At 40.1% G+C, this 23,770-nt stretch overlaps 1 protein-coding gene across 1 annotated transcript in view; it reads right to left on the bottom strand.

Moving 5' to 3' along the window:
- LOC124167642 (homeobox protein vnd-like) overlaps nucleotides 1-23,770 on the bottom strand; it is a 179,040-nt gene that overhangs the window by 82,596 nt on the left and 72,674 nt on the right. Inside the window, exons 3-4 of the mRNA XM_046545622.1 lie at nucleotides 19,233-19,393; nucleotides 2,849-2,944 (exon numbers count right to left, since the gene is read on the bottom strand). Coding sequence (XP_046401578.1) covers nucleotides 2,849-2,944; nucleotides 19,233-19,393 — 257 coding nt within the window. The remainder of the gene's footprint in view (nucleotides 1-2,848; nucleotides 2,945-19,232; nucleotides 19,394-23,770) is intronic.

Here is a 23,770-nt window from a genome sequence, read left to right as displayed (position 1 = left end):
CCGACGTGGTCGGAACCAAACACGAAGCAAACCCAACCCCTCTCACATATTTTTTTTCAAACACAAGGAAACGGGGTATATCAAGGAAGGCTGGGGTGCTGAAACCACGGAAATAATAAAAAAAAGACTTGGATTTTGAAGGTAATCCCACTATACACATCTCCATGATGTTCCGGCTCGCCAGGAAACCTCAAAAAGATCCCAAAAGGGCCGCGGCTGACTTTACCGGATTTCTTCGCTTTATTTCATCCTCTGTTCTCCCCTGCATAATCCCTGTATGTGTACAAGAGTTGAGGCGATTATCACACCATTATTTTTATCTCAAGTGTATTTTGTTTGATATTTTTTTTCTTCCCAGCCTTTCCTCCCACCTTCCCTTTGATAGCGTTTGTGTTTCCCCTGCTATAAATGTATCCTGCGGATGATTTGAAAAGAATTCGGGATATAGAAAAGAAAAATATATAATTGTAGAGCCTTAGGTTGGTTATCTTAACGCGTTATGTAGGGATGACGAAAACGCTTGGGAAAAAAATGGCAAGAATCAATCTATTTTATTATTAAGTGACATTAATAAATAATTTCTCGACATTTTTTACCGAGCAGTCCCGACGGATGACGAAAATTCTCGTCATTTATCGGCGAGTCAACTGTAACAATTTTAAAGTATAATATAGGAATTTCTTTGTTGAGAAATTCAAAATTAAACATTGGAGAGGAATGGGTGTACATTCACCATGGAAAACATTTGGTAAAATAGGGATTAATATAATTCATTACCTATAATGACCATTAAATTGAATTTATGACCTCGCTGGCGGCCGGATAAGTCTTTGCCAGACAGACAAGAGGTCGCGGGTTCGAGTCCCGCCTGGTTAGGTTGCCCCTACACAAGGAATTCGTGCAAGTATTTTTGTAATCTTGCTGAAAACTCAATGTAAACGGCTGTAAGCTGTTTTCGGTGGTACGGTATAAGTGAACAAATAATAAATAAAAATAAATTAGAAAAAGACACAAATGTAGCATTTGGGCATAAACTGCCAAAGTGAGGGACTCACTTGAAAAATAAAATATACGTATAATTATGTTGACTGTCTCCACATAAGTGCTCTAAATTATAATATCCTAAACGCCTCCTCTCCCCAAGCCTGTTTCCCCGCTCCCATCGTTCTCGACCGTAACCATATCCCTTGACCCTTAATCCCTTAAAACGAGACAAGGGACGCATGAAAAAAACAGTGAGATCTCTGTTCACAAACACCTCTGACTTACGGACAGTTTTCAAAACCCCAGTCAGAAGGATATGAACTTGTATAAGGATAGAGCCTCTAGTATAAGTACTCTCCCACTTACGGACGCGGATACTTTTTAGGAATGGTGTACTCTTTTACGATACCACCGCCATGGGATTTCTGACCGATCACTCAAAAATAGGGGGCTTTTTGAATAAAAGTATTTCACTCAAGTGGTTAAAATTCCTACGCTATAATAATAGCAAGGTAATTATAAGCGTAAATATGAGGTATACTTTAGGCCACCCTCACTTAAGGACACCTTTCACTTACGGACACGTTTTTGAGGACAGTTAGTGACGTAAATGCGAGGTGTTACTGTATATGAAACCGAAGTCAGTCAGAGTACCACCCCCTATTCTCGCTTGCATGTAGGGGGGAGATCTTTTCTACTTTCCCCGCGTCACTCGTTGTTTCCCTCTGCTCTGATCTTTATGACTTTATTTCTCCTTTTATTTTTTCCGCCGTCACCATCATCATAGTGGACCGCGTGCTTCGCGGACCACGGCATCAAATCATCTACGAGTCAAAAGACAAGGCTCAGAGACGAAAGAGCGAGTCGTATAAAAAGGGACGAATTTGGAAAGACAGAATGGCGATCTTTATATATTCCCCCGAAAACAATTTCCTTCCGTCGCCATCAAATCTGGAATTTTTTTTTCAAAGTTCCCTTGGTGAGCTCCGAGTCGTTTTTGTTTGTTTTTTCCCCTTTTCAGTTTATGCATCCACGTTTGTTTCTAGAACGCGAGCAATTTCACCTCGCCCACCGCTTGAATTAAGTCCTTTTCTTCTGAATGCATTGCCGGAAGACAGACGGGCGACCGTTTTTACATCTCTCATCCCTCCATCCCTTGCAACTGATGGGAGCACGTGCGAATAGCTCTGCTTATCTTACATCTCTGTCACTGATGCCAAGACCAAAACAGAGAGGGATTAAATTGCCAAAAAAAGAGCACGTTACTGCAATTATTGCTCGCTAAATTTTGCGGCCTTAACGGCTTACTTATCCTCATTATTTTTGAACTCTCAACGCGTATGTTAATTATATAGGCTCTTTGAAGTTTACCTGCACTAGCTTCAATTGCGAGAAAAAATGAACGCACTGGTGTAAATGTTTAGTGTTCATGAGAGCTTTTTCATTGAACAAATAAAAATGTATACATGGAAAAATAATTGATAAAAGAAGCGGTCATTGAGATCAATAACATCTCAATGATCGACAGCAGCCCGTTTTTATTAAAATATATGACTTTATGACACTCAGTATATACTGGTATTTTCAGGATGATGATTAATAAATTATTGAATGATTACAGCGACTATACGCCAATCTGAAAAAGATTTTTTCACGACTTAATTTATGTAGTGCAATTTCAAACTCAAATTCATGAATTTATTTCGGAAAATTTTACTCCTTTCATTAATATATGTTACATAAAACCTTTCTTAGTTGCCATGTGCCCTCCACTGGGCTCGATGATAAATGGTGGTCTATGCCTGCCGTCATTGTTGATAGAGGAGACGCACATAGTGTAAGGGAGAAAAATCTGTCAGCTTACCTGCGTGGGTGTAAGATGGATTAAGCTGGCCAAATGCTCCCTTTCCGGAGCAGACAGGTACTTTTGCTGCTTGAATCGTCTCTCCAATTCGTACACCTGCAGTAAAAAAAGTGGAAAATGAATTAGCATGACAATGGGATTGAGATAATCTCTCTCTACTGCCCTATCATAGGGGAATATGTCATCATGTCAACCTTTACGTAAACGTCACTTAGTTTTTCAAACACGAGCCGTGATAAGGGTATGAAAATTGCTTAAGATAGTCATCAATCCACCTTTACAAGGAAAGGCACACTATGATTTTTAAAGCACTGCATATTCATCTCTGGCTAGTTGTACTTTGGTTCCACTTTTTTGTTGCCATTTGTTACCGAATTTTTTTACTCACTACGTAACAGTAGGCGACAGTAGCGAGGGGGGAGGTCTGGCGGGTTCGGACCCCCCTAAAATATAAAACACAATTACTTTCCTTCATAAAAGGAAACAAAATATTGAAAAATCGTGAATTTACAAAAGATTACTTTGACAAATTAAGTTTTTTCGATTATGAAAAGTGTTAAAGTTAGTTTAAAACCCTCTACTTAGTACCCTGTTTTTCAAAATATTTCCCCCTGGTTTTGGAACGAAATTCCTGGCTACGCCACTGGTACGCGATGAAGTATACTTCTTTTATATTTCTTAAACATTATGTACGCAAAATATCATATATACATTTTCGGTTATGACCCATTTTTTAAAAGCTTATATTTATATCTATTTTCTGTCAGCACATTAATTACGGAACAATTTTCAAAATATAGGTAACTGTCCTGAATTACCATGAGAAATAATTCGCCTGGACTGGGAATCGAACGACGGACTTTGACTTTCCGTCCTTCATCGCTCGTACTGTCATCTTGGATGGTCCGCAAGAGCCTAACATCTAGCACCATGAGTCTCGGTATAATTGTCATCGGAAATTAGGAAACTGGATAGCGTATAGATATAGCGATACTACGGATAGTCAAAGGTCCGTGGTTCCATTCTCGTTCGAGGAGAATTTATTCTAATGACAATTCATATGAATGTCACCGCTGCCCACGCGACAGGCTTGAAATATTACATGTTGGTAATTGTGTTTAATCTCGAGGATCAAGAACTCTCTTTGCCTTTCGTATAGCAGTCATAAAAAAATAAAATTGTTTGTACATACAAAGATGAATCTAAGCAAATAAATAAATTATCAAATACGATTCGAAGGTTGTCTTTACGAGCACATTACGAGAAAAAAATAGCACACTCCAAGTTGTACACAGGGAGAGTGTCTCATGCGGCTACATATATATAAAGAGAGTGAGCATATTCTGGTATTCTGATGGGCTCAAATGTTACGCAAAAAGCATTTTAACTTCCATAGTCCATTATAACTATTTTATATCGTACCATTTTAGGTGATCAAACATTTTGTGCATGGCGCGTAAAATTCGATCTCACGGCTGTATCGCATCATCGGTCTAGGATGCGTCGACGTTAATCTCACCTCTTCAGTGACATCTTTTTAGATGATAGGGACCACACCTCTTATCCGTTCATCTACTCCCTTGCGCTCTAACCCCTCTTATTGAGATGGATTCCGCGTTTCTCAGACACACGAGGGGCCAATGTGTTCCACCCCTCGGGGCAAGCGACATGGCATGCGGGTCATTATATTGCAGTCGATGGGATAGCAAAGATTCGGCACATATTCCTGTGCGTTATCTCTTTCGTCGCTCCCTAGAGGAGGGAGGGACTTGGAAGGGGAATTGCTGAGGGGATCAAGGGAAGGTATTGAGGTAATCCCTTGCGGAAACATGCTCCCAAGAACTGCTGGCGTTCTATCGCTCAGGCGAGAAACGACGCTTGTACGTGTAAGAAGTAGGGCGTTACTCGGCATTATTCTGCATAATATTGTGACAGCTTATAATCATTTGTCATAACTATAATTTCGTATTTTTTAAATGATTAAATGCTTGTAAAAATTGACAGTTTGATGTTTAACTTTGTGAAAGCGATTCATTATGAATAATGGAAAAGAATAAACTTTGTACTTTCACATGAAACATTCATTTACACATTTACACGACCATGATTTCAACGTAAGAAGTCATCATCAGGTGAACTCTACAAAGGTCCATCACAACAATTTATACCATAGTCGGTGGGGGAGGGAGGAACCTTCCCACCTCTCCCTTACCTTCCTCCCTCCCCCGCCAAGCCTGGTATAAATTGTCGTGATAGACCTCTGTAGAGTTCACCTGATTATGACGTCTTACGTTGAAATCATGGTCGTGTAAATAAATGTTTCACGTGAAAGTACAAAGTTTATTCTTTTCCATTCTTCATAAAAAATACTTGCACCAAAACTGATTCGGCCAAATACAAATAAAGGGAAAAGTTCTCACAAGGCTATTTTATGAAATACTTTGTGTAAGCTTTTACAGTACAAGTGATGAAATAATTATGCCTTGTTATGTATCCCTAATTGCTTATGTTACCGTAGTGCATATGATTTAATTTATATGAAGACTGATTTTATTAGCGTGCACAAAGCTTAGAAAAATAGGTATGAGGATACGTCACGCTCACTAGTTTTTGGCCATTTTGTCGTACTGAAAGACTATATTCCGAAAGGACACTAAGTATATTGAGACCATATTTCAACATTTAATAGTACCTATTCATCTCATAAAGTTTTCTGTTTTGAGAAAAACAATTGCCCTATTTCTACCTTTTAATCGGAATATAAAAATAATATTATTTTTGAAAATCCAATAAAAGAAGATCCAATTACGCATTCCGGATCTCTTTTATTTCTCGGCCATGAAATTTTCGCACTTCGAGTTTCTCCATAAATTTACGCCATTGGCTCTTCCGTAACTATTCCCTAAAGTTATGTCCGCGGTTAGGTATGTGGACGTCCCTAGAAGTGGAGATTTGGATTTGAGATGTATTTTTTGCGGGGTATATTAGTAGCTGGGAATGGATATTAGTGCCCCTTGTGAATATTTCGACGTGGCTCACGAACGAATGCAGAGAAATGAAAAATTCGGTAAAATTTAGGTCTTTGCTCAGTGAGCAAATCTGTCTCATGAAAGGTGTTTGTCGGTGAGCTCATTTCGACGCCGAGGGAAGGCGTCTGCATCACTCCGTGGCCAAGGGGACGGAAGAAAAGATGAGCTTGGCACATTCAAAGTGGCTACTATATTGGCTACTTTCCCTTTATTCATATGTATGCTAAATTTGACCTATATCACGAAGACGAATAATACCAGGAATTATTACATCGGGGAAGGCGTGAATGATAGGATATTCAGTCACTTACTCCAAAGAGACGAAGTTATCATGTGCCGAGCTACAGTGGAGTGGTATTAATAGCAAAATTTTCCTATGATATTGCGCATCTCAGCCATTCAATGAAGACTGACCAAAGCGGTGAAAGATATTTGCCGGTCACGGTCGTTATCGACAGCACAGGAACTTAGTATCATGCAGGTACAGTGATTAGAAAGTTCAGTTTACTTTTGGTAAACACTCCAGAAACTTAGGAGCACGAATATTACAATAGAGAATCCTCAAATCACCTATAAATGTGTTGCAACCTATCGAGCATTTAAATGGGTTCACAAAAGTCACCACAAGCGTCGCTGACGGACAAATTGATCCGAGTTTCACGGGGAAATAATGTATAATTAGGGGTGTTAACCGAAATTATTAGGATTATTAATGCCCTATCAAATGAAGGAAACTTTCCGACCATAGGCAATTTTAATAAGAGATGTTTCCCTGATCTATTTGCCACATGCATGCATTGGTAATCTCAGATGATGCCAGTTTACTCGCATAGCATCTGGATCCCTGTGACGTCACGTGGAGTGGCATCGCATGGGCGCCAATCTGGCCTTTTTCAAATGAGTTTAAAATTGACCTGGGATTTCTATAACCAAATAATATGTACATTATGAATACACTAATGGTTGGTAACGAATCGAAATCAATGCCTTTCGTTTTCTTTGATGAAGGAAATAACCCTATTGGACCTTCTCTATGCAGTCCATTTGGCCACGGAGACGGCTGTGCGATGGATGAGGGAGCGGGTGGAAGCAAGAAAGATGGAGGGAGGGAGACAGATGACTGCTATGCCGCGCCGTTGATTGTCTCCGCAGCCGCGAGGGGGACAAAAGGAGAGCTCCCCTCCCTCCTCCTTCGCCCATCTCACAGAGCGCCAGAAGGCCGATCTCAAAATGGCCGCGGGCTCCCAAACGTGATAGGCCACGCTCAACCGGAAGTATGCGTCATTCCCTCTCAGTCGCTCCTCCAACCCCCCCACCCCACCCTCCAGGAAACCTCCCTCCCACTCCTCCTCAACCAGACCCCACATAAAGCCCGAGCCAACGATCCCCCGAAATAAAATCGCCCAACTTGGGTGAGTAAGTGAGCGGTAAGGATGGAAAGGGTTCTTCATATCGCATTTTGTTGTGCGGTGGAAACTTCCCTTCCCACTTGATAATAATAATAAATAATTTTATTACTCCACACACAAATTACATGACAATAGCAAAATTGAGTCATTTTAGGTAGCCGCGAAGGATAACCTGTTTTAGGCTACCATCCAAAATAGTAATACATTATGCTTTACAAATAGTGTAGCTCATTTTGTGTTACCTTGATAATCTATACTAACAAAGCTTAAGTGCGTACATGAAAAAAACAACTAAAGTAGTATTTATAATTCATTTAAATCAATATTTTATAACAATATTGTTCTACACTTTCTTTAGTGAGAAGCCAAGAATGTGCATTTTGAAAAAAACTTTTTCAAAGACTTTGAAATAAAGCATGACTGGGGTAACAAATTAAAAACCTTTGGTCCTACGTACAGAAAACATCTTTTAAACAAAGTCAAAATTGGTTGTGGTAAGGGCACAGTTATTTTACGCAGGATGAACGGAGAAGGTAGGGACTGAAATATTTTAGAGTTACCACTTCTAACGTAAAAACTTGAACCGTAGTTCTTTTTCATATCGCAGAAAACTAATTTCTAATTCAATAGTTTACGGAATTCATTCTGAAATATCAAGTTTAAATCGTCAAAATTACGACCCCGTTGTAAAATAATAGTCAAAACATCGGTGCCGTGGGGTGGGGATGGGTGAAGTCCTTACGCGTTGGATATTTGTGTTCGTCCAATGCTGTTATTCGTTAATTTCCCCTATTGCAAAGGCCTTAAATCCGCTGTTTTGAGGTATTGAAGAAAAATAATGTTACGATTGTTGTCGGCGCGTAAGTAAAACTCGTGTGAAAATGATAAAAAGGGTCTTTATAAAGTAGTTTTTGTACTAATAGTTTGCTATTTACAATAGTCATGACCATCATATTGCACAAGTATACCAATTATTTAAAATTGGAATTCAAATTGAACGGACTCAAATTTTGTAACTCCTTCTGCTTTATAATGAAGTCATAGTCCCTATCAAAACTGATTGTGGGCCCTTCTATTGCCCGCCTCCTGAAATATCCATATATTTGAATCAGCGGTCTACTTTGGACCACATCTCCTGAGTAAAACTGGTGTTAATTAGATAAAAAGGGTCTTTATAATGTAGGTTTTTTGAACGAATAGTTTATTATAATACTAAATATAATAATAAATAATATAATAATAAATAATAGTTTATTATACAATAGGCATGACTACGCTATAATAGTCTATTGTTTACAATAGTCAAGACTACGATTTACGCAGATTAAATTTGAATGATGACCTCAAAATTTTCTACTCCTTCTGCATTATAATATGGTCGCAGTCCCTATCAAAACTGCGTATGGGGCCTTATACTGCCCGCCTCCAGGGACCTGTCTCCATTGGTTTCAAACAGCTTATCTAAAGAGTTGGAATCGCGTGCTGAGCCCAAAGGCATTAGAAAAAAATGCAATTGCGTTAAGAGGCGACACAAGTGTTCCCTCAACTTGTTGCGTAGGATTATTGGTTCCGAGTGCGGAGTTTATTCCAGGGATATAAAACCCTTCCGGAGAGGGGACCCTGCGCCCGGAGGCTTCTCCGAACGCGAGACCCTCGCCTCCGGTTCCATTCACTAATCCACTCTCTCAACACGACCCCTCTGTATTCCCGCCGCACTAATGATATCAAGCCCCGCCGGTCATTATGCATGCGTCCTGTTCCCATGGCCACGGAACACGCTCTCGGCGCCGCTCACACGGCCAAAAAGAACTCTCGTGTCGCACATCTTGTTCCGCCCCCATGGACCACAATTGGCTTCCTCCGGAGGCACCCCTTGCCTTCCTGCCCCAACGGCGCCAACCGATAAACTTCCGCCTCCGTTCTTCATTCCCTCCACGCACTCATTCAAATGCTCCCTCCTCGTATGTGCGTCTACCCATTAGACTACACCGCTATGCTGTTTCTTCCCGCGTCGCTATCATGTTAAGACCAACCCATTGCGTCGCAAATGTATTGTACGACGTAGTGGCCTGGGATGCAAAATTTTCGAGGTAGTCATAGGCATTTCGATTGTTGCACTTTATTTTCAGAGAAAAAATTAGTATAACCCTATTAATCGCAAAATTTGTATAATTTCCATTTATGTTTTAAAATCAAACCCACCGCGGTTTCTTCAGTTTTTGTTTATTGAAAACTGCGCTGGTTTTGGTTTAGAAATATCAGTGGAATTTTCGAAAAGTTTAGTATTAACGGAATTCATGACGTATTAATTGGAGTTTTATGAAGTAAAGGCTTTAAGTATATTTGACAAAAATTGTCCGTGAGACTCTATGTAGGATTTCCGAAATACCCTTTATGTGGTGAAACTTATAGAGATCTTCACAATACGAAATATTTCGTTGAATGAAAAATAACGTTTACACATATATTCCCACCACCATATCATTCATTGCAATGATAACGAATGCGGGTAGAAGCATATTTCCCATGTATACAATTACTTTACAATCTCTTTTCTTAACATGTATACAACATCTCCCATACATATATCTCCCATGTATACAATTTCTTTTCTTAACAATGACTTTAGTACAATTTCTTGAAGAGTCTCGAAAAATTTTATCAAATCCAGAGGAATCCTACGTTTTACCTCGGACTTATGGCAATGCTCTGATCTTGCAACTTCGCGTGAGTAGGACTTCATGTCATGCACGCATGAAATATTTTAAAAAAGATTAAAAGAAACGACTCCAGTCCCTCATTCTCTCTTACATATGGAATGATTCTTGTTAATTAATTGTTCATGCAAAAGACATAAGCATTTCTCCGTAAATTATTCCTCCGTGAAGTACATTCCCTGAATCCTGAAGCATTGTACGATATGGCTATACTTCTTCAATTTGTTTGTTCTTGCACAATTCGAGATGGATTTTCTTTAAATGGATATGAACAGCATTATTTGCTGCCAAATGAACAATTAGTATTTCAGCTTACTATCCATTGCATAGGCTTGGAATGCAAAATGTTCGAATTTGTCATGGGCATTAAGATTGTTGCAGTCATTCACACAGAAAAAAAAGAACTTCTAATCAATTAATCACATCAAATTTCTGTCGATGCATCTCTTGTTAATGAAAATTACCTCAAGACTCACAGATAAAGGGATGGAAAACAGTGGCGCAGCGAGGGGGTTTTTGGGGGATAAACCCCCCCCCCCCCGAGAGTTCAGATAAATTTTTAATTTTAATCCATTTTACTTAATTGGATTGATATTACTGATATAATAGTGTAAGGATTAATAAAAATATCTCTCAGAAAGCCATGAAATTCACAATTTTGAGCGATTTATCTTAAAATTAAGTTATTAATCTCGCACCTACCACTTATCCTGGTGGGTATTCCATACCCCCACACACCCCGGTATTAGTTGCACCTCCCCCCCCCCAGCCGTAATTCCTAGCTGCGCCCCTGATGGAAAAGGATCCGGCAACGCTGTTATCCGTAAGCACATTGCTAACTAAAAACGAGGAACGAACCACAGGAGAGGCTGTATCGTCTAGGCAACGGTTTGCGTGCGTGTTGTAGGGTTTGAATGGGATATAGCCGCGGCGGGAGGAAGACGAAGGCTCCAGCATAAGGAGGAGGCGGAGGTTGGGGGTGGGACGGGGTGGAAGATCATGGCACGGCACTGAGCGGACCAATGGGACAAGAGCGGGCTCCCAGTCACGGAATGAATGGGCCTTAATGACAATTCGCCTCTGATGAGGTGGAGGAAGTGGGTGGATGAAGGTTTTGGTGAGGGTTGGTGGGGTGGTTGTGGGACAAGGGGGGATGGGAACGGCCCAATCTCCCTTCGAGCCGCGCCTGCGTCGGAAAAAAATAAGGGGGAGAAAGCGCTTGGTTTGGAGGAGTAGAATGAATGCGTGTGTGCGATATTCGTATGCAACTGCCGGATGATTGAGGGGGATTGTGGGATTGCAAGGAGAAAGGGCTGTAAGGGGATCCGAAGTCGACCGAATAAGGAAGGCGCCGGTCGCAGCGTGAGACTGGAGAAGGCTACGACGATGACGATATGATGAGAAGAAGATCACGTTTGTTGCGAAGAAGATCACGATTTACGTTGGCTTCCATTGAGTCATCTATATATTCATAAGGTTGTACGGTGTTTCTACAAGTTGAGTTCAATAAGTTATGCAAAATATTTTTTCTCGGCCAATTTTGGTTGAATAAACCTGGTATTTCTTGTAAAACATTTTCAAATATTCCCTCTTCGTCTCGTATAGTTGAATTGACTTCCGATTGTTGAGGGCGCTATACGGAGCTGTTAAAATGTCATCTATAAACGAAGTGGGTTACAAACTAATGGAAAGTTATTGAGTTTCTTTTGACGGAACACAAGGGTATCTTGCATATTCATTGGCGCTTGCAGAATGTTTTTAAGTGATTTGGAAGTAAAAGAAATTACAGTTGGTCTTTTGGCAATGCGTGCTTCATCATCGCCGCTACAGCGATAATGATGATGTAATTGATGCAGTACGACGTTGGCTCCGCTACCAGTGGAATGGTACCGAGCAGGCAATCAGGCCCTCCCTGCAAGGTAGCATTTGATGGATGTTACGTAGAAAAATAGTGCTGTGTAGCAAAAAAGATTGGGGATTAACGTGGTGTATTTGATGCACAAAGGGAAAGAAAAAAGATTTTGCTGTTCCACAAAATAAAATATATATTTGCGACCGGTTTCGATACGACGTATCATCATCTGGCAATTTCACATATTTGTGCATAGGATTTATACCCTTGAAGAAGTCAGAGGGGAGATGGAATGAAGTTGGGGTAAGGGGGGATATTTGAATGCTATATTAAACAACCCCTGTTTCAGAAAAAAATGTGTTGCATTACTTATTGAACTCCACTCGTATATACGAGGCATAATATCACTCATTTGAAACGCATTTTATTGGCCTTTTTAGTTGGTAACAGATCTACTTCACCTCTCTTTATAATCGCCGTTCACTTCTAAGCATTTTTCTTATCGCTGCATCAGCTTCTTAAATCCCTCTTCATCGACGCTCGCTGCCTAAGAGTTGTACCAATTCACATGTCGTTCCTGAGTTCCTATTTGGTTTCGAAACGTTGTCCACCGAGCCACTGTATCATGTTGGTTTCACAGCACCATTATCTAACCTTTCCTTTACTTATAACTGTAGGTCTATAAACTGGCCATCATTCCCAATGAATTACAGTAGACAACAATCTTTTTTCATACAAGAATCTTGTGACAGAATGCGCATCACACCTGGCGGGATCAACGATTGTAGCGGACATTGTTGTTTGCATACACGGACAAGCAAACGACGAATGCAGCTAATAATTGTCTGCCCTATCACCTCCTGATGTATGGCAGATTTCACCTGAAACACTCCTGTGCATAACTTTGCTCCTTTGTGGGTGTGGCTGCGTTCTACCTCACTTGTTTCATACAGTGCTTTACAGAAGATTTTTTTCCGTTTTAACTCATCTTTCATATCCTTCTACCAATTCATTTTAATGAATCATGGTTTCCCCAGTAAACGACCCCCTTGAATGAAAATTGCCTTTTTATTTAGAGACAAACTCTAATCCCTCATTTATTGGGATATTACCTTCGCCCATATAAAATCTCCCGCTCCGTACCATTTCGCGGAATTCCAATCAAACCGTTACGGGTTGCTTTGTCATGGGACGAAGCAAGCGAGTTCACGTCCGCAGCATTGATGCTTCATTCTCCCATTGACTATCTCTCTCTCAGGCCTAGCCAATGGCCGCACACAGCGCATCGCGGTTCCCGGATGTAAATGCAATCGAGACATGCTCCCCGTCGCCGATGCGAGATTCCCCCGTCTGTCTGTCTGTGCGTCCGTCTGGCGTGCAAGGGGGAGGCAAAGAGAGGTGGAAGGGGGTTAAGCGGGGTCCCTGACCACCACCGTACCCCTCCGACATCATGGAGGGTGGCACGCGGCGATGATGATTCGATCGAGGGGCGCGTCGTGCTGGGTGGCTGGCCCGCGGTGGGGGGTGCGTGCGTGACATGGGCTTGTTGGAGCTACGAGTTATGCCATTGACACTAATCGATGGCGTGAATCAATTGATTGAAATAATTGTCGCCAATAGGGTGGTTTCCTTTTATTTTTTCATTGCCTGAATCGAAAGATTATTACTCCTGGAGTACGCATTTCAGACTTCTGCATTTTTGAATGACGATATCTATTTTTCGCGGTTGAACGAAAAGTGAAAATTTTCAAGCGAGCGCAAACGCGATGGCTAAGTAAGAATCCTGAGAAAAGTCCATTTGACGTATTTCTGGTTCCAGCTGTCGGCGTGTGAGGTGACCTTGGGGCGAGGCTTTGAGCGGTGATACGACGCATTTTGCTACCAGGTAGCAGAGTACCCTGCTAGCAGGTAGCGCTTGGCTTAAGTAAGGATTATTATTACCCTATCAAACGAAGGAAACTTTCCGAACTTAAGTAATTTTAATGGGTGATCATTAACAGATGTTTCCTTGAGCTCTGTACCTCATGTATGCATTGGTAATCTCAGACAATGAAAACTCCTATCTACTCGTATAGAAACTAGGTCCCTGTGACGTCACGTGGAGTGGCATCGCAAGGGCGCCAATCTGGCCTTTTTCAGTAAAGTCATTTGAAAATTGCCATATTGACGTTTGAAACAACAGAACGTAAGTACCTACCTATATGAAATATTCGGTTATAATAGAAAAAGTCAAAGAAATGGGCGAAGTTATGAATTTTCAAGTGAGCGAAACGGGTAATCCTATCGAAAATATCCAATTGTTATGAAATTTTCAACCCAAAACCACTAAAATACATTATATAGTTAAAACAAAATGCATGGAATGTTAGAGATCTTGCAGCTAAATGTAAATTAAATTTAAATGTTTGAAAACTGAAAATGTATTCATTAGTTCAGAGAACGAGATACATAAAACAATAATATTTATTTATTAAAATGGCTTGAAAAATTATCATAGAGTAGCACATTATATTACGCATATTTGCAAAAGTTTTCAACGATACTGATCATATGTCATGAAAATTATAAACTATTGAAAGATAGCATACCAAAAAGGCGAAGTCATCTAAATCACATCCTGCCGCTGGGATGGAATAGGATTAAATAACCGCTGCGCCTAAGGGGTTAACATACTTTTACGTTTATTTTATGATTATATTTTTCTGTGGATTTCTCTGCAGTAAATTTGTGTCTACATTCCCTTATAAGAAATTTTTCTTTTTATGATACGAGTTTATTAATGAGTATCAATACAATCAATAATTGTACAAGCATTGACGTGATTGGTGTCCACATCAATAATTATTTAAAATTTATATTAATGGCTATCCTATATTGAGGTACCGATTTAGCGATTAAGTACGCAAATGAAACGGCTTTTTATGGTGCTAAAATTTATTTTGGGGGTAACGAGACGAGAGTCTCGTCCGGAACTCGAGACCGAGACGAGACTGAGGCTCACGAGACGAGACTCGAGACGATACCCGAGTGCGGAAAACGAGACTGAGACGAGTCTGGCTCAAGTCTCGTCTCAGTCTCGCGGCAAAATAAACCCAGATGCCAAGCGAATTAGGCTGAGAGCCGCTAGAGACTCGAAGGCTGCGCGCAAGGCTTAGATTCCTTGAACAATTCAGAGTAGATACCTTCTGGAGCGACACGGAGAGCATCATCTCAGAGCCCCACTATATGCCTAGGTCCGACAGAAGTGATATATTAGGAGAGATATTCTACCGATCGGATATATATGGGAATTCGTTTTTCCCCCGAATCATAAGGGACTTTAATAAATGCTAGTAGTAATCTTGTTTGAGCATTTGCTTATTATATGTAGACGGCTGGTGTCCTAGCACCACCTGCCGCACGCCTTTTTAAGCGACTTGCGGGGTAGTGTGTAGTTATAGATGAAACCTTTCTTGGCCTTAACAATTTGAGTGCCGGCCGCTAATTTTAAAGTCTTACCGAAAAATCCGGCCATTTTTACTAAATTCGCATTTTTTTCCAGCCTTTATATCAACTCACCAACCTGTCTGTTTGTTTGTCTGTTTGTCTGGTACAAATCTTGTAACTCAAATTTGACTCACTTCTTGTGAAGCAAAAACGCTGAAATTTTGCACACTTCTTCATTTCCGATGACAATACATGAAAATATAACTTTTTCTCTCCAACCACCCCCCCAGTCAACCTATAGCCCCCCAAAACATGTTTTTGATCTAAGAAGTTCCAAATGGTCGATTTTCGTGTTTTGCGACCACAGTAAAAGTTATCCACTTTAGGCATATCCACATAGTAGGCATTTAAAAGCATAGGGGTGGCATTTTGAAACATAGGGGGCTTACCATTCACTGAAAATTTAATAAATATAGTGACTTTTTTAATACGTCACTTTTGGTTTTTCGGGGTCACTGAGTTTTTTTGCTTTGTGTCATATATAAACGTTGCTCATCCCCTGTAATCTAAATATAAAGGCTGGTTTTAAAAAAAAAATTTTTATAAGAACTTATTTAACATTAGCATCAAAAATATATTTATATCGATATGTATTTCAATAAAAATGGACTTTACTCTTCTTTATGGATGAGTTAAAATATATACTTAAAATTTAGCAATAACATTTATTGCTAAAATATAAATATATATTTTAACAATGAAATCCTACTGTTTTTTTAATAAAAAGTTGCAACAAATGATGTACCGCCATAAAATGCATAATATTTTTTATAACGCTCAATTTGAACTATTTAAGCCATGGAAATCATAAAAAAAACATTGTTCCAAGCATAGAATTCAAAATCCTGGATGACAAAAAGGGTCACTGCACCCTCAACGAACGGTTCTTTCCTCCAAAGAATTTTCACACAAAGTAGGCTGAGATAAGGGTTCCGGTAGCTACAGAGGAATTTTCGTCCTCGAGACATTAAAAGAACTCTTTTTCCATCAAGCAGTTGATTTTTGAAATAACAAAACCACTAAGCAGTAAACTGGAAAAGTACCACGGGCGAAATATTACGCCTTCTCGTAAACAAAGTCAATGAAATAGAAATACGTAATTTTACGTCCATGGCAATCTTCAGAAAGATTAACAGGACGTAATATTACGTCCATGGCACGCAGAGTGTTAAGGTACTCTGTGCTTGGATTCACCTGGCCCGTATATTCCCGGTAACGCGTTTACGATTCCTATTCCGTCGACTATACCCCACTGCTATCTAGCGATTCGATCGATGGATTTTTCTTCCTCATAGGAAAATCCACTAGAATCGCTAGAGCATTAATTGCTTATGCTTGGTTTCGCTAATGGTAGGGCCCTCTTCGCTTCTATAGCGTTGGGGTGTTTTTCCCTCGTCCCGTCCCTTCCGCACCTTTCCCTTCCCAGAGGCGTCGACGGGCTCCCATCGCGGCGGCGCCTCATTCCTTTTTCCTTCCTCTCCAGCCCCTCCCCGGGTGATCGGGCGTATAAGCCACGGGCTTGGTTCCCGGCCCCGGTGCGTTGTATCCTTCGAAGGGTTCACCCAGAACCCTCATACTCTCTATACCCCACTGCTAGTTCTTGCTATGGCGACCGCCCAGTCTGCTGGAGTCGACCGATGCATTCGAACGCAGAGTGATCGAGTACCCCCCCAACACACGCATCTCTCGCCATATTTCCACATTCCGCCCCCGCCTTAATTGCTCTCGGCTTCCGATTCTCGCAATCTCTTACACTGCGAGCCTCGCTCGCGTATTGATTGGATCGCGTGAGGCATGCCATCCAGCGTTGGAACTTGAATTCCTGTCTGCCACCCGATCAAGTCTTTTTTATTTCCACTTTTTTATTTTTTCAAGAATGCTGGAGTATAACGAAGGAAGGGTATTTTCGCGGAATTAGGATTAAGCTGTCCTGCGTACGTCGAATGGAAATCATTACTGTGGTAGAAGACACTTCGTGACAAAGCAATAAATCATGGAAGTCCATCGTGTTGGTAGCACATGCCTACTTGTTTTAGTTAGCAATGTGGTATCTAATCTAATTTAACTTTTGTGGTAATTTATTGTAAATTGACATTTCCTTCAATGTAATCAGAACTATTGACCAAACAGTATAGTGGCCCGCCTTGTCTTTTGAATGAGTTTTCCTTGTTGATAGAGACGGCATTTCAATTCAACGAAACAATAAAATAAAATAATATGAATTTTTAATTTGAAATAAAATATCTTGCCAATTCGATGACATATAAACTTAAGCTAAAAGTTACGATCTGATTTTCGCTTATATATACACCCAATAAAGCCTACATTTTCTAAATTTTTTACTTGAAGATACTCCTTTTAAGCAATTTTTTCCGGTTCATTATTAATATTTCCTTATATTTCCATGGGAAGGGCTAAGAATATTTTTCAAAATGCAGCTCTAACCGCTCCGGAAGACTCTGTAAAACCTCGATCTGTTTGCGAGAAAATTTACGACAAAGCCCCCCGGCTGGCTGGTCAGCGGAAACTCGGGCATAGCGAAGATTGATGGGCTCGAAATAGCGTATTTTATTTTGGAATATTGTACCAAGCTACTGACCAGCATTCACTTGCTCCCGAAGAATCGGACGTCCCAATGTCCTTAATGTGGAAGCGATAGCAGTGAGAATTAGGGGCGCAGCTAGGAATTAAGGCTGGGGGGGGAGGGGGTTTGGTGCAATTAATACCGTGGTATGTGGGGGTATGGGATACCCACCAGGATAAGCGGTAGGTGCGAGATTAATAAATTGCGGAATGTTTAGATAAATGGTTCAAAATGGTAGGTTTTACGGTTTTATGAAGGATATTATGTTAATCCCTACACTAATATATCATTAATATCAATCCAATAAAGTAAAATGGATTAAACTTAAAAATTTCTCTGAGCTCTGGGGGGGATTTTCTCCTCCAAAACCCCCCTCGCTGCGCCACTGGTGAGAATTAAGAGGTAATTCATTAGTGCATTAGTGCAGTGCTGGTCATATGGAAAAATGCACTCCAAACGCCACCCCAGAGATGCATAGTAGAGTGATTTAAGGTTACATCGGTCTCTTTATTTTACATATAGCACGGTATGACCTCATTCACTCAGTGATTAAAGCTGAAGGTTGATTTGGATTGGTGAGAACAGAGCTCACCACAGACTTACAGACGTGCAGCAATCAAACATTTAGGGTAGGATGGTCTCCTGGGCTTATACAGGAATTTTTTTGAGAGGTTCGAAGGCTCCGCCTAGGATCAGCGTCCATCTTTCGGGTATACGTCGCATCGGTTGACTTTCATATCAGCTACACCAAAGATAGCTTCAAAAGTTTCAGGGCAAAGTGATAGAGACCTGGAAAATGGAAGAATCAGCATTTTTACCTGAGTGGTAGCATCCCATAGCTTCCCACGAGCAAGAAAGTCCAAGTAAGCTAGCAGCCAATGCTCATAGAAGGGCTCATTCGGACAAATTTTCGTTTCGCCCTCTATCCTGGAGAATACCTCAGGTTGAGTTGATCACCGTTGCATTCCGACCGATACATATGTACTGGTGACTGACTTATATTTTTCCTGCCCTTGCTTCAGATTGGCTAGTATTTAAGCATTGGACATAGGATGTAACTGTTGTCAGGAAAAATCAACTGACGCGACGTAAATCCGAATGATAGATACTGATACTAGATGTCGCGGATGGCTAAAATTTAATTTGGGGGGTTCACTCGAACTAGGATTTGAACCTGGGACCCTTCGACCAGGATCCAAGCGTTCTTCCCTCTATGCTATCCCGCTTCCCGGAATGACCTCGATGAAAGTAAAACGGAGCGTTTTCTGGAGTGTTGATCGCTTTTTGTTGTTTCCGCACTCACTCACCTGAGCCTGTGTGAAGAGCACTCTCCGTTTCCTCCGCTGCGCCAGAGGGAACTGCATCGGCTTCGTCTCGCCCGTCACGCCACACGTTGAAAGACCCGTCATGTTGGACATGTTCATGTTCATCCCCGCCGTAGCCGCCGAAGACCCCATGAGGCGAGATACTGCAAAGAAGGAGACAAGGCTTGGTGAATTGAGGACAAAACAACGCGGGTGAGTACACATTTATGGGTGATCCCGTGTATATATTTCACAACATGCAATTTAAATATTATTTTCATCGTATGATAAGGTATAGTGGTTGGCAGAGGAGACCAACATCTTAGGTCATTTGTGCAATATGGGAGGGAGTACCCGTTAAACCCAACATTAATTTTTCGAATTGGATAGAAACCTGCCGTTTATCCTTCCAACTAGAATTTCCCATTAGGAAATCAGCCGAAGAATTCGTGAATCTCATTTCGATAATTTAACCTGTTTCTTCTCACTTACATTCAACCTTCTATCCTGACAATTACAAAGTGTTAGCGTAAATTTAATTGGTAATGTGCCCCGAAAAAAAAATAAAAAATAAATAACCGAACGAGTGTTAAAATAGCATTTACCTTGAAATATATTTTTTATAACACATATCTGATAACTTCAGGCTGGACTATGTGAAACCTCTCCATATTGGAAATAAAAAGAAAAAACTTTTTAAGGTTCACTTGAGTATTTAAATAAGCACGATCCGGGTTTTGTAACGTGGAACGTAAATTAACCCGAAGGTGTAACTTTTATTCTTTTTATTTTTAAAACATCTTGAATTAACACTTGAAACTCTCCTTCGTCATCTCTACTATGAGATAACTGGTCGACATATTCTGTTCGCCACCATTACCGCTATTTAACAACAATAACTTCATTGACGGAGTAACGTTTTGTTTATTTTATCTTCAATGCACTTACAAATATTGTTATTACACTATATAAACAAAAGCGCATACAGACTTGTGAAAATAAAATTATTAGGAAAATAATTGGAGCACCATGGTTCATTAGCAACCGCCAAATCCGAAACGATCTCAAAATAACACCAATTTTGTCATTTCTTAAAACCGCAGTAGAAATATTTCAGCATTCTTTTGGCAAAATCAATAACGAACTGTTAATGAATCTTTGGGATTACATTATTTCAAATAAACCCAGACATAAAACTCCCAAATTTGCCCTAAAACCTTCCCATATTCCTTTCCCCACCTAACCCAATGCAATGCTTAGACTGAAACCTCAAGAAAAGAAGCCAACTATACTAAACTATAAACCTACTAAATACTATAAGAAACCATCCCGTTCCTGAATCAACTAGAAGACAGCTGATTGGCTGGGAGCTAGTACTGATGCTATAAAAGAAAACTCCGCTGGGCTGGGTAAACAAACTCAGGAGCAAAAACACATCCGCACGCCACAATTATTACAATCCAACTCCCCATACATTCTATCCCGCGCCGTCAACAACAATTGCCCCACTCCACCTCTGCTGCTCATTATTACCCGCTTCATTGTCCTCCTCCTATCCATCGTCACACCAAAATCCAACTCAAAATTAGGTGTTACATTTGCCCCATTAAAATAATGACTCGGAATTACACGAAAGGAATTATTTTAACGGACTTTCAAGAAAACAAAATTCATCAAAATCTTCCATTCGAAGAGTGATGCCTTCCCTTAAAAACATTCGTCTCGAAGGTTTGCGCAAAATCTATTACCGTTCAAAACGTTCCGAAGAAAAATGGTGAGAAATGAATCAACTGCGAACGGTCTGAGAGTAAACCCCTTATCGCTCGCACCAGCGGTTGAGGAGTCGTAAGTAAGCATCTAGGAGAGAGAAAGGAAGGAAGCGAGAGAAAAAATGTTGGCCTTCTTTTTTTTATTTAGAAGAGATGAAGAAGAAAGTCCCTTCGCTTTCCTCCGTGCCCTCGACCCCGGGTCTAAACCAACTAGAGTGGCCCTCTAAGAAGGCGTCGGGTCATGGCTTGTTAATCTTCTCGCTCTCGAGCCGGCAAATGAGAGCCCAGTAGAGTGGGGTTTGGGCAAAGGGTTTGTGAAGACCTTGGAACGAAAAAAAGGGAGAGCAAAAAGTAGTTCGCTGGTGTTTGAACGGCATTCGATCGCGTATCCAATGGAGTCGATGATTCTCGGGAAGTATCGCACGTTGGTACCGAGAATATAGCGGCAGAGAGCGATAAGGATTTTGATGCATTAGGCGTGAGGATGGGAATATGGTAGTTTCCTTCATCAAAGAAAACGGAAGGCATTGATTGCGATTTGTTACCCACCACTAGTGCACTCATAATATACAAATTGTTCGGTTTTAGAAATCCCAGTTTAGACGAATGTTTATGGTCAATTTGAACCTCATTTGAAAAAGAGCAGAATGGCGCCCCCATGCGATGCCACTTCACGTAACGTCCTAGGGACGATAGAGATATGTTTTTCGTCCCACCAGTGATATGCTTTTAGAGACCAAAAGAGTGATCGTTCGAACCATCATTTTCTGCATCGCATAGTTCACTTTATCTTCAACATCGCCGAGTTCGAATTTCAATAAATAGTAATGTAAGTAAGAATCTAGGTAAATAAACGTAAGTAAATAACAGACCTTCGCAGCGATAAACGTAAGTTACATTTGTGATAATTATTCTGCTAAAATGTAAGCTTGATAGGGGAAAACATGTACCTCGGTCACCATTCATTCGTTTTCGTTAAGTTGCTGATAAGAAGCAATACAAAACTTATCATGCGTATAATTTAGGAGTATTAGACATGAAGTATTAAATTTAATATGTCTGTCAATTCATGAATTTAGATCTATACTAATAAGTTATTTATTAGCTCCAGCAATAAATCATCTGAATATTTCGGACACCATTTCCACTTTTACACTGTGATGTATTTCGACCGATAAATCCTTCGTAATAAATACTAAAAGAAACTTTCCTGATTATTGGTTTTCGAGACATTTTATATTGATAGCGCGTTCAGCTGAACTTGAACCTAAATAACTCCTATCAGATTGGAAATTTAATATTCGATACAACCACAATTTGTCTATGTGTGTGTTTACGGTTAATATTATCTATATTAATGTAATAAGCCACCATTAACATATGTAGCAGAGGGGAAGACGGTGTGTGAGAACCATAGTATATTCTTCGCAATAATAGTTTTATTCAGGTATTAAAATGATTACAATGTACAATTCGTAGCAATTAGGTGCATATCCAAAATTTAATGCATTAAATAATTGTTAGATTAAATTATAATCGTTCATAAAAGCTTTGCGATGAATATCACGAAGCTATTGGCATTTAGCTGTTGCGTGGCGTCTACCGGACTTCACAAAGAACAAAATATCAAAATTAATTGCATAAACGTGACTAAACATAGAATCACATTGGTGACTACTGCAGAATAATAAAATAATAGGCTACTATGAATATGAGTTTACTAACTATGACAATACGACGTGGGCAAAGAGAAGAAAATGGCCTAGCGTCTGATAGACGCCGCGTGACCAAATAAGGGTTAACACAACGCGTTTCTTTGTTACAAACAGCATTATCAAGCAATTGATAATATTGTTTGCAACAAAAAACACGTCGCGTTAAAATAAAATCCAGTTGAAATATTGCAATTTCTCATTTTGTTTGAAGATTTTCGCCACTTCTTTCATGTATCTCTTTAGTTCCTTTCGGGAGATGCTGCGTTGAAATCATTTTTCGCTCAAAGTTTCACTCATCATACTGGTAGCGTTTAAAGAGAGAAAAAAACGCTCTCGCTACGGGAGCGGTTTTTTTAAACACTCTCTAGAAGTATTGTCACCCACCGCGCAAATAAATGTGTTTACAAAAGTCGCCACTCGCGTCGCTGACGGACAAATTGATCCAAGTTTCACGGGGAAATAAGGTATAATTAGGGTTGTTTACCGAAATTCATGCACATGAAGATGTGATTTATCAAACTCATTACTTTTCATTTCACTTATTCAATACGCTCTCGCTCCCGTTTTTTAGGGAAAAAACGAGAGCGATAGCGTTTTTTTCCTCTCCTAAACGCACCCAGTAGGAGGAGTGAAACGTTGAGTGAAAAACGTTTTCAACGCTGCATTTTCCGAAAGGAACTTACGAGATAATAGGGTGGTTTCCTTTTTTTTAATTGCCTAAATCGAAAGATTATTACTCCTCGAGTACGTATTTCACGCTTTTAGATTTAAAAATCTATAAGCGTGAAATCCAGCCAATCTTGCATTTTTCAAATGAGGTTATACTTAATTGATCATTAATATTCGTCTAAACTGGGATTTAAAATAATTTGTATATTATGAATACACTTATGGTGGGTAACGAATCGCAATCAATGCCTTTCGTTTTCTTCGATGAAGGAAACTACCCTATTGTAGTGTCTCATTTGATTTTACTAATATTAAGAACTTCCACCACAACATGCCGCGTATCACTCAAAATGTTCCACCATCATTTAGAGGCTGCCGCAACTCCTAA

This window comes from Ischnura elegans, chromosome 11, assembly GCF_921293095.1.
Source record: "Ischnura elegans chromosome 11, ioIscEleg1.1, whole genome shotgun sequence".
Lineage (NCBI taxonomy): Eukaryota > Metazoa > Arthropoda > Insecta > Odonata > Coenagrionidae > Ischnura > Ischnura elegans.
This window is presented reverse-complemented; position numbering and strand designations above follow the sequence as displayed.